Below are 15,312 nucleotides of genomic sequence, written 5' to 3' on the forward strand. Positions count from 1 at the left end.
CCATGACTGATGGTGTTCCCAAACACATTGTCAATGCTTTTACTCCACTGACAGTGTGTTTGTGATCACTGCTATGCTTAAAAAATATATAGCTAACCCGAATACAGATAGCGGATCAATGGTGGTGGAGGATCAAAATCTGACAGCACTTTTCTGCTTTTTTAATAATTCCATCTGTTTTAAGAAGATCTCCAGCACCACTGGCTTAAATGCAGCCCCACTGCAACAGATCCTCCACCGTGTTTTACGGGTGGCTGCAGACACTCACTGTACCTCTTTCTCCAGACCTCCAACTTGTCCAGTTTCCTCAAATATTTAAGGAGACACTGGACATCAAACCAAGATATGAAACTTCTTTAGCTAATAGCCCTTTGGGAGTCACCATGTTAGGGTGAAAACACTATTTTATGTTTGTCAGACTGTGTTATTTCATTGTTTGTAGATTCAACTAAAGAAAGAAAAAAAGATTTTTGTGTTTTGTTTTGGGGTTTTTTTTTTGTGAGAAGCAGATGGTAATAAAATGCCTATATATTTATTATGTCATCATCAAACACACACAATGATGTAATCAGGCAAAATGTCAACCCTCCAATGACATATACAATTTAAAGGAAAAAGTGGTTATAGCCATAGTTATCATATGCATACTGAGGTCACAAGAAGCTGTTTGTGCTCATAGCCATGAAAACAATCCAAAACAGATGATTGGAAGAAACAAACAAACTGACAAACACAGGGAAAGAAATCTAACTATCACATGTGGCTTGGCCATATAACAAAGAGTGATTTACTCACCTCAGTTAATCACAGTTAAGCTACTTAAAAAAGAAAATCAGTGTGTAAGTAGAGTGGTTTGTGGTTGGATGAGTGACGCATGAGTTCAAGCGGTCTAGCTTCCAGCCATTTAAGGGAAAAAAGATTAGCCAGGTCTGGCCAGAGATGACAGTCAGCTGGCTGAGGACCTTTCCCAGCTTCACCCAAGGGTGTACTAGAACAACAAACTCAGGGGAAGGTCATCAGACCAGGGGAAAAAGAAAATCTCCCCCCTCGAGCAGTTGGGCTGCACACGATATACTCGGTAAGAAAATGTAAAAAAAAAAAAAGAGAGAGAAAAAGTTGTAACATTTTACACAAATGTATACTACAAAAATGGATTGGTCGCTCCAGCTACTGGGTTATCTAAGACAAATAATGTGGGAGTGCATTCAGCTACATCACTTTAGAAAAGGATCCAGTGGAATCATTTCTATGAAATAACTTCTGGGTTTGGACACTGTACCAAATCAAAGAGATAAAGCATTTTAATGCTGCAGTAATGCTTCTAGTTTGTTGAAAGTTAAGTTCAGGGAAAAAAATGTTGATTACCTTCTACTTTTGTTGATCTGTCTTCTTTAGAGCATCTTGGCTTGTCACGGGAAGGAAAAACACGGGCAGAATCATCATTAAATATTATTTATGTGTCATCGGGGCCAAGCATGCGAGTCAGCATGCATAATACCAGAACCCTGAAACTGGCATGACATTATGAAGTATTTATTAATTCGAGAAATTCCACCAATTTTCCTGTCAGTCAGACTGTGTGTCGGGGAAAAAAGCAACTATTTACCAGCCGGAGTCAGAGACACTCAAACAAGATTTGACCTAAAAGCCACAAAAATGATCACATGATAGAAATACCTCTACGCTATTTAAATACAGAGTCATAACAGGGTCACACAGAGGGTGCAAATGTAAACTGCCATTTAAGTGTCACTACGTCTTGTAGGGGAACAACTCATGGAACATTTTTGTGATTAGACTCAACCTTATTTTTGACTCACTGCTTATGGTTTGACTTTCATCCCAGAAGCAGCAGGTTTCTCTCAAGTTTAAATTTCTGACACGTCCTTTCCTGCATTTTGGTGGATTTTTCTGCACCATTTTCCACCTTTTATGCATCATGGTTGGAAGTGTCTTTATGTATGAAAAGGGAAAGTTTAATATCATCAGTACTAAATCAACACCTGTACAGATTTACTCTTCTGTGTTATTTTGTGTCAGCTCAGATTGACAGTGTAATGAACTGACTGTTTACCAAGCTATTAGTGGCATCTTTAATCTCTTTAAATGGGAACCTTTGAAGTAAATAAAAAACGAATTTATTTTCATTAATCAACGTCTGAACAACAACAGTTAATTTAAAATGTCACGTGTCTGTGTTTTGTGATGATTTCTGGGAATCAACTATGCATTTTGAGTCTGGCTGAAAAAGGAAGAACAGATAACAAGTTCAGTTGATAAACTAGGAAGACTTCCAAACTTGGGGTGGGAAAAAAGTGGGTTTTGGACTTTTTGAATATAAAAAAAATCTCAGTGGTGAACATCCCGATTTCTTTGCATGACAAGGACAAGCATGAAATGTGCCTGGACATTTTGTTGTTGGCTTCACCCAAGGGTGTACTAGAAAAAACGAAATCTGCAGTTTTTCTGCTTTGGTGTTAACAAAGGGGAATCAGCAGAAGTTGCTGATGAGCAGAGAGAGAAACGAAGCAGAAGTGAGGTCGACCGGAGAGTGACAGAGTAACACTATTCTGAAGCAAAGTGTGAAAGGTTCCAACAAACAGATCCCTCCTTAAAACTGGACACAAATAAACCCCCAATGCAGAGAGGCCTGATACGAATTCAGTCTAGCAAGCACATTTTTTTCCTTTCTAAAAAACACAAATGTGATAAGTGAAGGACTTGCAGATCGCCTCTGGAAACTGTGCCTTCGAGAGATTTTAAGCAGTAGTTTTGTTTGCACTTGTCCTCACCGGTTTGGTTTCTTTGCATGACGAAGACAAGCACAACGTGTGCATGAACATTTGCCTGCATGTTGCCTGCTCCAGCGCTCCATCTTGGAAAAAAAGGTCACACTTTTGGAGAAAGTGTCAGGAAAAACTGCTGTTGCATGGTAGGGCTCTCTCTTCTCTGAGTCCAGGGACACAGTTTTGTCTGAGGCCAAAGGTCTAGAGTATTCAGTTGATGTCCCTGCAGCTAGCTGGACTGATTGCATGTTAATGGATTAGACAAGCACAAACCAGAACCATAAAGGGCTGCCTGTGTCACTGTGCCCAGCTTTAGACAGTATCTGGAGGTGGATAGTACAGAGGAGGGTGGCTTAGTTAACCCACTTCCTGTGGCTCCCTCACAAAAGCTCAACTCTTCAATCCAAGCGCTGCAGATTCTCCACATCCCAGCTGGACAAAGTTTATCAGGCTCAGATGAGCACTGCCCTGCCATACTGAACTTGAAAAATAGAAACAAAATATTGATCCTATTGCACTAGTATCGATCCACTACCAATAGCAGGTTGGTATCATCAATATTTTTATGACCACCTCAGTTCAGTTCAGTTCATTTTTATTTCAAACATTTCAAACATGTGCCTTCACAATCATTACAAAATATCATTACATTATTTGTTTGAAAAGGAGTAGGCAAAAGTATATACTTATTTGTCCATACCCCCTCAAGTTTCACCATGTACATGATATTAGTGTCACCTCTGGAGCTGGAAAACTACAAGTAAAATCTATTATCTGTGGTACATTCATTGTTCATATCATACTCTTCTTCCTGGACATGCAAGCTGTAAAACTAAAATAAAATGTTTAAAATAAACACTTAAAACTGTCTCTTATAGAGTAATTTAAACAAAACAGCCGACTAAATAAAGCCCTGATTTTATTCTGACCTAAAAATATCTGCCACGCTGTAAGAAGGAGAAGAATAAACTCAGCAGCGTTACATAAACGTGCAAAAAATAATCTTGTCCAAAAAATAAAAAATCAGCCTATGACTCCGCTTTGGCTGCATCTCCGGCGGTTGCAACAAGTGGTTTGACGGACGTTTGGTTTTCATTAGGTCGTCTCGACACTGACCCCCTGCCCCGTCTACAGTAACGTGAAACCAGCCCGCTGGCAGGCGCTCTGTGCGGAAGAGAGGCGAGCAGAGCTGATGCAGTCTGCACTGCTTTCACAACCCGGTCGGTCCGCGGGGCTGGACTGCGCTGCCTGCTGCGCACAGCGACCACAAGCTCCCCAAGTAGTGACCCACCAGCAGCGATGCGTGCTATGGCCACGCAGTAGCATTCACTGGAATAGATGGTGAAGCAGTCTTTTGCAGAAGGGATTCTTCTTGTTTTTGTCTCCCCTGGAGGTGCGCTATGGCAGCCATGGTGAGCTGTCAGAGTGGCAGAAGTTTACGAAACGGCGACTGGGGCTTCGCACCTCTGCTGGCTGCTGTGCTGCTCAGCTTTCTGCTTGCAGGGATGCAGCAGACCACAGCGTTTCCCACCTGGAGGTTAGAGGTATGCTGTGACCACTTTTTCCCTGCAGCTGCAGAGTCCGGCACATAGTTGTGCTTATGAAGTTATTAAGATGCTGGTTACCTTTTGAAGTCACATAACGCCAAACTCCATTCAGAATTCTGCTCCATTTGCAAAACTGTTTATGTAACAGGAGACTACATACGGGGGTAGAAAAGTAAGGCTTATTGAAAGTTCATGGTGAAAGTGGCAGTAGTGGTGAACCCAGCAATGAAACGCTGTTTTATATTGAGAGTAAGAGGTAAGGTAAAAGCAACGCACCATATATTTACCACAAATCCACAAAGGTTATTATCTGCTTTATTATTAGTTGTGCTGGCTGTGCCCACTTGACAATCAGCAAAACAGAGCAGCAGGTATCAGGAAAATACCAGATCATTTAGGAACGATGCACATCATTTTCTTTCACTGTTACATTATGCAAGAATCCGTGAAATTTCAAGCCATTCGTCTGGATCTTCAACGATATTTTTAGCTGGAAATCCTCACATGAAATCAGTGAGTGATGGTAATAGGCATCAGATTCAATTATGTGAAGTTAGATGAATGCTGCTATTAGGTTATGTCTATGGAATGGGTCTCTGTGCAGTAATATCTTCAGCGAATTGGATAAATGTGTTTCTCCACACATTTCACTCAGTGCCACCCACCCGCTGTGACATAGAGCCTGAGGGATCGCTTTATGTCACTGCCTTTGCCACACGCTCTCATTATGTGTCAGTCAAGAAGCCCGCTGGTGGGGATTACACAACTTCATGAAGTTAAGTAACAGAACAACCAAAGAGCATTTCTCATTGATTTATACTGAAATGAATCGGCAATTATCCGCTGTAACATACTTATTATTTCTATATTACTAAACGAGATTAACAATATTTGTTTTGACAATGTTCAGCCTCACTCTGTTTCATTTTAACATGAATATGTGCGTGTTGACAAAACGTGCAACAGACAGTCTGTGTTTTGATTTGTGTACAGAAAATCGCTTTTGTTGACTAGAACCCTCAAAGTCTCCGAGGTTCAGATGAAAATCATAATCCCTTGTTTAGAAATTTCTGGAAACGAGGTTAAACTCTTCCAGACTCCCCAAACGATCCCTGTGGGATTTGTCCTCAGATGTTTCGCCCTCTGTCAACTCTCACCGCCGGCTCTGAGGTTTAGTCTAGAGGACTAGTGGGTTTGCGTTCATCTTTATTTGTGGCAAACATGCGAGATGAGCTTTGTGGTGAATATAACAAGACGTGACACATTAAGAAACGCGCTGGCTTTAACACCTCATAAGCAGAGATGGGCAGTAACGCGTTACTTGTAACGCGTTACTGTAATCCGATTACTTTTTTCAAGTAACGAGTAAAGTAAGGGATTACTATTGCAAAAACGGTAATTAGATTACCGTTACTTTCCCGTAGGAACGCTGCGTTACTGCGTTACTAAAACCGTGATTTTTTTTGCGAGAATGTCTCATGACAGTGACGTAAGCAAGTGCGACGTTTGTGACAACAGCTGTCTGCAGATCAACAGTGGATAATATATCAAGTGCAGCGTTTAAAGCGTGGAAGTACTGACCTTACTTTAAGTTTGATTCCATAAAAAGTGACAAAAACATTAGTGTCCATTGTGCGTGGGAAGAAAACTTCTTTTTACAGCGAACCCCCCCCCCCCCCTAAACTTCCAAGCAAGCACCGAGTGCGCAACGAGGTAATGGGAAATTCACCGAGAAACTCGCGGATTCTTCCACTGACCACCGCGGCACACCTGCACTAGGGTAAACCTCCGCCTACCCTAGTCCTGCTTTACAGGTGAAAATAGAGCAAAAGGACTGCTAGTCTTTGATTTTATTTATTTTCTGTTGTGTTTTACTTGCATCTATTTGAAAGAGTGAGTGTAAACACAAAAAAAAATAATTATGTGCTGGAATGTGCAGAAAATAGGTTTAAATATTAAACAAATTTCTTCCAGTCAGAGAATGTTGCATATAATTTAATTTTTGCTTGATGCATAAAGTTAAAAGATTAAAACTAATAAAACAAGTTTTAAAAAAAGAGACTTTTCCATTTGATTACATTTTGTATGATGGATTATGCAGAAAAAGTAGAATTGGGCTGAAAGATCTATCGCTTTATCACCTATTCAGGTTGTAAATCGTGTTTTTAAAAAGTAACTAAGTAATTAATTACTTTTGAAAATAAGTAATCAGTAAAGTAACGGGATTACTTTTTTGGGGAAGTAATCAGTAATTAGTTACTGATTACTTTTTTCAAGTAACTTGACCAACACTGCTCATAAGTCACTGAACGCATGACTCCAGCATGTCAGCTGAGGTCAGGAAAAGCAACTTTTGTATAAAACAGTGACCTATGCCTTTAATCTGGTAGTGAAATGTTATATTTAACACCAAACCACGAGAGATCGTGAAGTTTAATAACGGTGTGGGACAGTCTGGCCACCCAAAGTACTATTTTGGAAAGGAAATGAAGGAAGTACTGCATCTGTTTGTCTTGACTGGGTGAAGCAGGAACAGGAACTGGAGGACTGGGCGTAGATTCCAAAATGAAGGGAGAGACTTTGATATTTTCTCTCCATCTTCAGTGTTTTTCCTCAGCAAGAAACTTATATTTGTAAAAGAAAATTATATTTGTACTGGGCTTTAGTGTCAGAGATATTATTAAAAAAAAAGAGGCATGGTACTCAAAGAATCCTGGGGTTGTGGTTTTACAGTAGAATCCAGCTTTATATCCAAGTGACTTCTGAAGTTTAAGGTAAATTAAAAATAACCGCAAATAACTGCTTGGAGAGATTTTGAGATGGCCAAAATGCTAAACTTGCTCCTAGAAGGACTTTGTTGGTGCGGCCTCTCGTGTAAGACCGTACCCCTGTAAAAGCAAGGTTTTCCTCTGATTGGCTGCCCCTCACAAGCAGATGATGCAAACAGCCAATGGTTTGGGGCTTCTGTGGTCACAATCAGAGCAGAGTGCCTGATATGACCATATTAAAGATATCCACGCGTAATGACATCATAGAGAGGCAAGAGAAGGAAAAATTGTCTGAAACTGAATGGCTCACGGGGACAACTTGTGCATAATCTGACCTTTTTATTTGAACCTCTAGCCATTTTTAATCAGCGCATCCACGATTTAACAGAGGTTGTGTCATTTCTTGCCTGAAAAAATCTAAATGTATCAGTATTTATGCATGTTCTGAATGCTCGTGAAAAAGAATCCCAATACTCTTAAGAATTTGTGGTGTCTTGCTCTCTGTTTTTCACTCAGACGATGATTGCAGTCACATGGAGACACTGGTTAGTTTCACACCCAAAGAGACTTGGCAAGCATGACCCATAGCCTCGTGTTGGCTGCATGTTAGACCCTGAAAGGACATTTCTAATCTTGTTGTCAGACCACAGAAGAAACAGTTAGTCTGAAGCATACTGAAAACTTTCACTTTGCTCCACTCTCTACTATAAAATCTTGTTCATCCCCTTGCATTTAACCTGACACACGGTATTCCTGCTCATCAGTCAGGCTCTTGTAAAGAGCCATGTATAACAGACCAAGTGGTACTTTTCAACAAAGTCAGGTTTAAGCCTATATTCGCCCAGCGCCTTCAAAAGCGTGTGCTGTGCACGTGTCTCCCAATGACTGCCAGTTGTGTACCCTCAGCAGTTTCTCTTTTTAAATGTCTGCCTCCTTAAAACCCCATTAAAGCCATCAGGCAGTGCGAGAAACATTCCTGTTGTCAAGCACAGGAATGGGCTCCTCAACTGAGAAATCGCAGCCCCTCTTCTAGTGCTGAAAAGCGGATTTATTGCTCAAACCCATTTCCATAGAAAGTTATAGATTTATTGCGAGGTGTGATCACTATTATGGAATATCTCTGCAACTCAACATCAGCCGCAGAATATTTATGAAAGCATTAAAACTCAAAGCACCCATAGGCAGCATTTCAGAGTTATAACAGAGTCCAGACTCCAGCTGTCATCCCCCCGAAGAGATATCAGACTCAACATACTGGTGAAAAGTATCAAACTTAATGCAACTTTTTTCTTACTTCTTTCCTGAGATGGAAAGTTGAAAATATAATATTCACTAATGTGACCAGTTGAATCTCATTGAATTCTTAGGAAAGCCAAATGAGTCTTTAGGATTCAGTTACTCCTGTCACAGTGTGAGGTCATTCATTCAAAGTTTCTCTTTGTCCAAGGAAGAAGCTCACACCACTGTGCTGCTCATCGGGATCCGCAAAGAGGCCCGGTCACAAGTACTTCACCTCTCCAGGAACAAGCGCTACACCCTCACCCCGGAGAAGCTCAAATGGGACAAGTTCAAGCTCACATACAAGTATTTATTTACAGCCTGCGATGCACAAAAGCAATACAAATTAGGCAAAGGGAGAGCGAATATTTGTGCTAAAAGAAACCGAGATGAGAGACCGAGGCTCCAGATTTCAAACAATCGTGCACTATAACTACTGTTGATGTGGGTTAGCTGCTACATTTTCTAATCTTAAGTCACAGTTTGCACTGAACCTTGTCCACCAAAAGTTTGTCGAAGCACCAAAAAGTGGTCTGAATTATCATCTGACTGTGAACACTGTAAAATAGTGAGCACATAGGGGACTCTGAAAGTCACGCCACAGTTGCTTGGCTTCCAAAGAGTTGGATTGAGCTGTGTTAACTGTCAGGAGAAGATCCAGTAACTTTATTCATCCTGGAGCTGTAAAATGATCCGCTAACGGGAAGATTAGATTGAGCTAGAGGAGCTCCAAAAACCGTTGGTTGGTGGTAGACAAACTTTTTTTTTTTAAACAGCTTAATTTAAGTCATTTTCGCACTAGTAAAATGGATGGTATCAACAATTTATTAAGTTACTGTCTAACTGTGATATTAGAAACTATCTGGTCTCACTAAAACAGAGCTGTGTTCTGAGGAATGTGGGAATTCTTTTGTGTCTGAACAGTAGCTATTGTGTTTTGGCAGATTCCTCAGCTGTATGTGTTGAGGGACAACTATTAACCACACCATGCTGTTGTTTCCGAGCAGGTTGCTCTCCTTCCCTACAAACTTGATGAACGCCAGCGATACACGTCGGGGAATCGCCAAGGCTTTTGGCATGTGGAGCGACGTCTCGCCGTTCACCTTCAGAGAGGTGCCGGCCGACCAAGAGGCGGACATCAAGATCGGTGGGTGCATCTCTCCCTCAAAAGATGTTGCTTGGTTAGTTCTGAGTGCCAGACTTTTCTGTTTCTCCCTGCTGTCGTCGCCGTAATTTCTTTGCCTCATTAAATCGCAGCACTGCAACGATATTACCAAGCTTATATTCAACACGTTTCATAATTCTTAATGAAAAAAAATGTCTAACAACTTCCAGACATATCAGCTCATGGCAAAAGTCCCTAAATCCGCTTTATCTGCCCCCTTTGGGTGCAAACTCGAGAGTCCTGCATAAATTCTCAGAGTGAGTGAGAGGAATGGTCGTCATCCTCTGAGTTTGTCGTTTGTGATCCATCATCTCCCCACTCCAGTCTCCACGGAGCAGGAATAATGGAGGGAGGGCTTCCCTCCTTGGCTCTGAGCTATTTCTCTCTGTTTCGGCAGGCTTCTATCCAGTCAACCACACAGACTGTTGGCAGTCCCACTTGCACCATTGTTTCGATGGCATCACAGGAGAACTGGCTCACGCGTTCTTCCCGCCAACAGGCGAGATCCACTTTGACGACCACGAATATTGGATTCTGGGAAACATGCGCTTCAGCTGGAAGAAAGGCATGCATCTTTATTGTGTTTGCTGAAACTTTTAATATTTCATGCGTGAAGTAATGAATGCAGCAGACACCGAGCTGAGCTGTCTCTGTTGCAGGGGTTTGGCTGACGGATCTCGTCCACGTGGCGGCTCACGAAATCGGTCACGTCCTGGGACTCATGCACTCCATGGATCCCAAAGCTTTGATGCACCTGAATGCAACTCTGACAGGGCGCAAGCTCATCACACAGGATGAGGTGTGGGGTTTGCACCGGCTCTACGGTTTGTTCACAGTCCTTATGTTTTCTCTCACACAAACATTAAAGGTCTTCTTTTTGTACTTTCATAACACATCTGAGGATTTGGGGGGACTTATGTGGTCTAGATGACACATTGAAAGGCATCCCAAAGCCTCTTGATTGAATGAATGAGGCCCATAAAGAGCTGGGATCAAGACACATGATGAGGCTGATGACACGTATGGCAGCATCAGGAACGAAAATGAGCATTGAGTGTCGACTGGTATTTCACAAGGGCAGAAAACTGACGGTGCATCTGGGAAGCCTCTCAACAGCCTGACAGAAGAACCTGTAGGAGAATTCATTCCCTCGGGCAGTTTGACAGGTTCAAGAATTCCTTAACGTTGTTGTTAAACATGGCCGAAGGAAAACAAGATTGATGCTGCCGCTGTCAGATGAGATGACGAATTGGGTCTAGACTCCAACTGGCCTTCAAACTGCATATGTCCTGTAAAGGACGCTGTCCAGCATCCCACTGGGATGATTTAAGGCATTGCCCGGATCGGACGCTTTCTCAGAATGTAGTCTGATGCTGGTATTAGAAGCATCTAGATATTCCTGTAAAGGAGTATTCCTGTAAAGGAGTATTCCTGCGCGCTTCTGATCAAAACCAATCAAAATGTAGAGCACAATGTTTGCGTTTGATGACTGAAAGAGGAACATTAATGAATACTGTACAAAATACTCACGAGTGGTCTTTAGCGTGTATCATAGTGAGTCATTTTCACTGGCACAAAAAGCAGATTGTGTGTTTGTGTTTGGAGGGTTGGAGGTGTTCCAATTCTTTTGCCTGACTAAGAGCTGCCATCTGACCCTCCTCCTCACTTCATCTCTCCCCCCTCCTCCAGGATGTTTGGATCGTCTATTTATCTGTCCGGCCTGGGCTCGGAAAGGCTACTGCGAGAGCAAGCGCAGACTGATGCAGAAGCACTGCCCCTCCAGCTGTGATTTCTGTTACGGTAAGAAGCAGCAGTGGCAACGGCAGCAGGAGTCCAGGGGGAAGGAAAAAAAAAAGAAGACAGAGAAAGTTTTCTCTCAATTGAGCAGCACAAGGAGCTGCTGTGAACCGTTTGCCAATGGAGCAACGGGAGCCAACAGGTCCAGCCATGCAGAGCTGCGCTGGAGGTTTTCAAGGGTCTGATTTGTAGGGAGATTACACTTGGCGCTGGGAGAGTCTGTGTTTTATTTCTGGAGAGTGGCAGCGTTTCAGAACGCTCACACAGCAGGACCGCTACCTGTCGATTGCTCGCTCAGTGAGGGCTGCTTTACACAAGTGTTACTCATCAGACAACTGCCTCTGTAGGTTTATTGTGGGATGCTGTGGTGCAGAGATCTCCTTTTTTTTTTTTTTGCACAACAAGAAGTGGCTCAGTTTTAACTATCACAGCCCCACAGACTGTGGCTTTCTGAGATTTTTTTGTCAGCAACAGGGGGACAGTGTGGAGAGAGGCAAGAGGATACGATTCCTGGCTCACAGTAATCTGTTCCTCATTGCTGATTGGGAGACGTTGTACGGCTGTGGAAAATTCCTGAGTGACTCCAAACCGCTGGAATTTCAGACTGTGGCTTGAGGGTTAGAGACACACAAGGTCAATTTGGATTTTTGCAGCATTAACGAGAGCGACTGTTTTTTAGGCAGACTCTGAGTTGATCACGAGGCGGCCTGTTGCGCTTGTCACCAGATGGGAGAGATTACACTGATAACACAGGCACACCGCCAGCAGGTTAGCAGCATGGATGCCTGACGTGATATCACTGCTATCAATGATTTTGACAGTAATCAGCATTTTGGCGAGGCGTTTGTGAAAGCATGGGCGTTTCTGGGATTTAAAAACAAACAAAACATGGGGAACGCACGGGGGCTGAAATCAAGAAATCTATATATTTGGTGAAAAATAAATAAACACAGTGAAGAAACCTGGTGTAGAAAACACTGATAAAAATCTCTCATGTGCAGCCCGACGCCCAGATAGAGTATTATATCAAAAGTCTGCGTAGTGCCCACACAGAATATCTTTAAAGTACTAAAGGAAAATGACTCATCAGGCAGGAACATGCATTCATTCATCTGTGTTTCTCTTTAATGTTGCTGCTAGAGAGGATATTATTTACTTATGTACTCTCGGGTAGTTTTACCTACAGTAATTCTACATTAATACAGCGTTTCAGCAGATTAAAACAATAACTTAAAAGTAACTAAACCTTAAAAAATATGGAGTACAAATGACACTATGTGCATCCAAAATATAGTGGAAAGCAGAAAGCAGGATAACTTAATTTCTTAATTTTTTGCTCCAATAAACAAGACTTTCTTGTACTTTTTTTTAAAGTTCTCTTGATGAATGGTTCGCCAGGCTTTCTGAAGATTTTTCACAGCTTCTCTTTGGACATTGGCTGCTTTTTCACTCGTTTGTTTGTTTGTTAAGTCTCATAAGACTGACCTATCAATCATTCAATCATAAAAAGATGCTTAACTCAAGGGATGAATCAGTGTTGTGTCTACACATAACAGACAATCTTAGAATTACTGCCAGTATGTAAAAAAAAAAAAAAAGCATCATCTTTTCCATTTCTTTAGTCAAATCTATGAAAAATACCAAAGATAACACAATTTGACAGGCATGGAATCGTATTTTTGCACCAACAAGATGATTCCCAAAGAGCTATTAGACAAAAACTTGGCATATCTCGGACCTCGATATTATTGAAGCAGTGTGGGATTATCTTGACAAAAGGCAGCCAAAATCCAAAGAAGAGCTTTGAATGCCCTTTAAGAACCCTGGAGAACTATTCCTGATGACTACTTAAAGAAATGACAAGAGAGTTCAGGCTGTGTGGAAGAATAAAGGTGGTCATAACAATAATGACTTTCAAGCTCACTAGAATTGCACACAAACTCTGTTTTTGCCGTATATACTGTATTTCCATGTATGATTGCATAATTTCAATAAACTGTTGCACCTAGTTCACATTTTCCTTTCAGGCACTGCTGTGTGAGGAAAGGCTGTGACAGCTGGAGACAGTGAAAGAAACGGAGGTTTATGGTTATCACAAATCTTTTAGTTCCTCTTTGATCACGGGTGGGAAACATTTATTTCATACAGCCACACTGACTAAGTTAGATAAAGTCAGCCAAGAGCCACACACCGGCTATATGAATGGAAACACAGCTACAGGTTAGAGTGATTAAATTACTAATATTCAACCCAAACGTTGTATTATCGTTTAAATTAGCCCACATCTTGCAAGTTGTCACACTGCACATGTGTATCTTAAGATGATCATTTTATGGTTAAGAACACCAAGTTATGACCTTTGCATTTCCTGTTGTGGTGCACCAGCTCACCAGTGTTTTCTTTTCTATCCTCTTCAGAATTCCCTTTCCCCACCGTAGCTCCCACCCCGGCTCCCCCAAGGACCAAACACAAGCTGGTGGTCGAGGGCAAGAAACTAACATTTCGTTGCGGGAAGAAAATAGCATCAAAGAAAGGCAAAGTACAGTGAGTGTCTCTCTCTCTCTCCCTCCAATATGTTATCAGTTTACCTGGCTACAGTGATGCTACAGTATTGCAGTTGCTGAGTGCCGTCTCTAACGTGCGACTCCTGTTTCAGCTGGTACAAGGACGGGGAGCTGCTGGAGTTCTCTCACCCAAACTACATCTCACTGAAAGACGACCACATTACTATAGTGGCCAACGCCATCAACGAAGGCACGTACACCTGCATCGTTAAGAAGAAGAACAAAATTCTCACTAACTACTCGTGGAGGGTACGCGTGCGCTTCTGAAGCAGAACAGCCCAGCTCCTCTGCACACTGAACAGGACATATTCACAGATGGTCACCAGGAGACCTCACTCACTAGGGCACATACTAGTATTTTTTGTTTTGTTTTTTTAAACGTTCTTCCTGTATCCACGTAAAATTGTTGACCGTCTTTGTGTAAATGCGTTTACATCTGTGCAAAGAATAAATGCTCTGTGACAGATATTTTTTACATTTTTTTGTGGAAAACACTACCTGACTGTAAAAAGCTGTTTGTGACAGATGCTGTGGTTTGCATTTTATTTGGTGATGAAAGTTCTGTGCAGCTCTCATCAGCTGTTCGGGACGATGACGTCAGTCTGGATTCATCAAGCCTGGACTTCTTCAAAGCTCTTTCAGCTAAGGCAGCTGAAGGAGTCCAAGGCCACCCACAGGATTCCTCTGAAAAATGGGGACTAATTAGTTGCACAGAAACCCAGAAGATATTAGTACTGTTGGGAGAACTCACCATAGCCTTCTACAAAATGTCCCAAATGTCTTTTTTTTTTTTTAATGGACCTGAAAAACTTACAGAAGCCCTTGCTTTAGATGGATAGCATTCAAATAATTTACACACTGCCCCAAGTAAGCTACTAAAGCCAGAATAAACAATGTTGTCTACAGCCTTTGGAACCATTTGGACCTTAAACCGCATATGGAACACCTCAGACGTCTAGCTTACTTTACTAGTCGCACATTGAGGCCAAGAGTCTGCCTCCAGGGACTGAGCAGTCAGTTCCACTCGCAGCTCTCTGTCCAAGCTTATTCAACACATCAGGTGTAATAATCTGCAGAAAGGCCTACGGTGGGTCCAGGGGATAGATAAAATTGATTAATGAATATTTCCATTTAGTGCTGGCTCTGCGAGCCCCAGGACAGGAGGGCCCTTTTTTCAGTACCTGTTCCAGTCGTGCAGGGACCCGAGCTGCACTGTTTATTTTTCTTTGGCTCGAAATCAAAGAATTTATTGGTTTCATTCTGAAGTCAGAGTCATTTAAAAACAAAAGCAAAGCAAGCCGGGGCCTCTTTTTTCCCCCTGAAAGAACAAAGTACTGAGACAAAGTGTGCAGCACAAGGAATGACATCACTTTTGGACAGCAGCTACCAAGCTGGTTTGAAGGCTGG

At 42.0% G+C, this 15,312-nt stretch overlaps 1 protein-coding gene across 1 annotated transcript; it reads left to right on the forward strand.

Annotated features, from left to right (window-relative positions):
- Nucleotides 1-3,841: 3,841 nt before the first annotated feature.
- mmp23ba (matrix metallopeptidase 23ba) lies at nucleotides 3,842-14,523 on the forward strand. The gene is made up of 8 exons (XM_084916846.1): nucleotides 3,842-4,330; nucleotides 8,549-8,685; nucleotides 9,387-9,526; nucleotides 9,942-10,109; nucleotides 10,204-10,368; nucleotides 11,234-11,344; nucleotides 13,759-13,885; nucleotides 13,998-14,523. Exons 1-8 carry the CDS (start codon nucleotides 4,187-4,189, stop codon nucleotides 14,170-14,172), a joined length of 1,167 nt encoding a protein of 388 aa, XP_084772972.1. The 5' UTR covers nucleotides 3,842-4,186; the 3' UTR covers nucleotides 14,173-14,523.
- Nucleotides 14,524-15,312: the final 789 nt, after the last annotated feature.

Source organism: Perissodus microlepis, chromosome 20 (genome assembly GCF_051167445.1).
Source record: "Perissodus microlepis isolate ML-2025 ecotype Zambia chromosome 20, ASM5116744v1, whole genome shotgun sequence".
Classification (NCBI taxonomy): Eukaryota; Metazoa; Chordata; class Actinopteri; order Cichliformes; family Cichlidae; genus Perissodus; species Perissodus microlepis.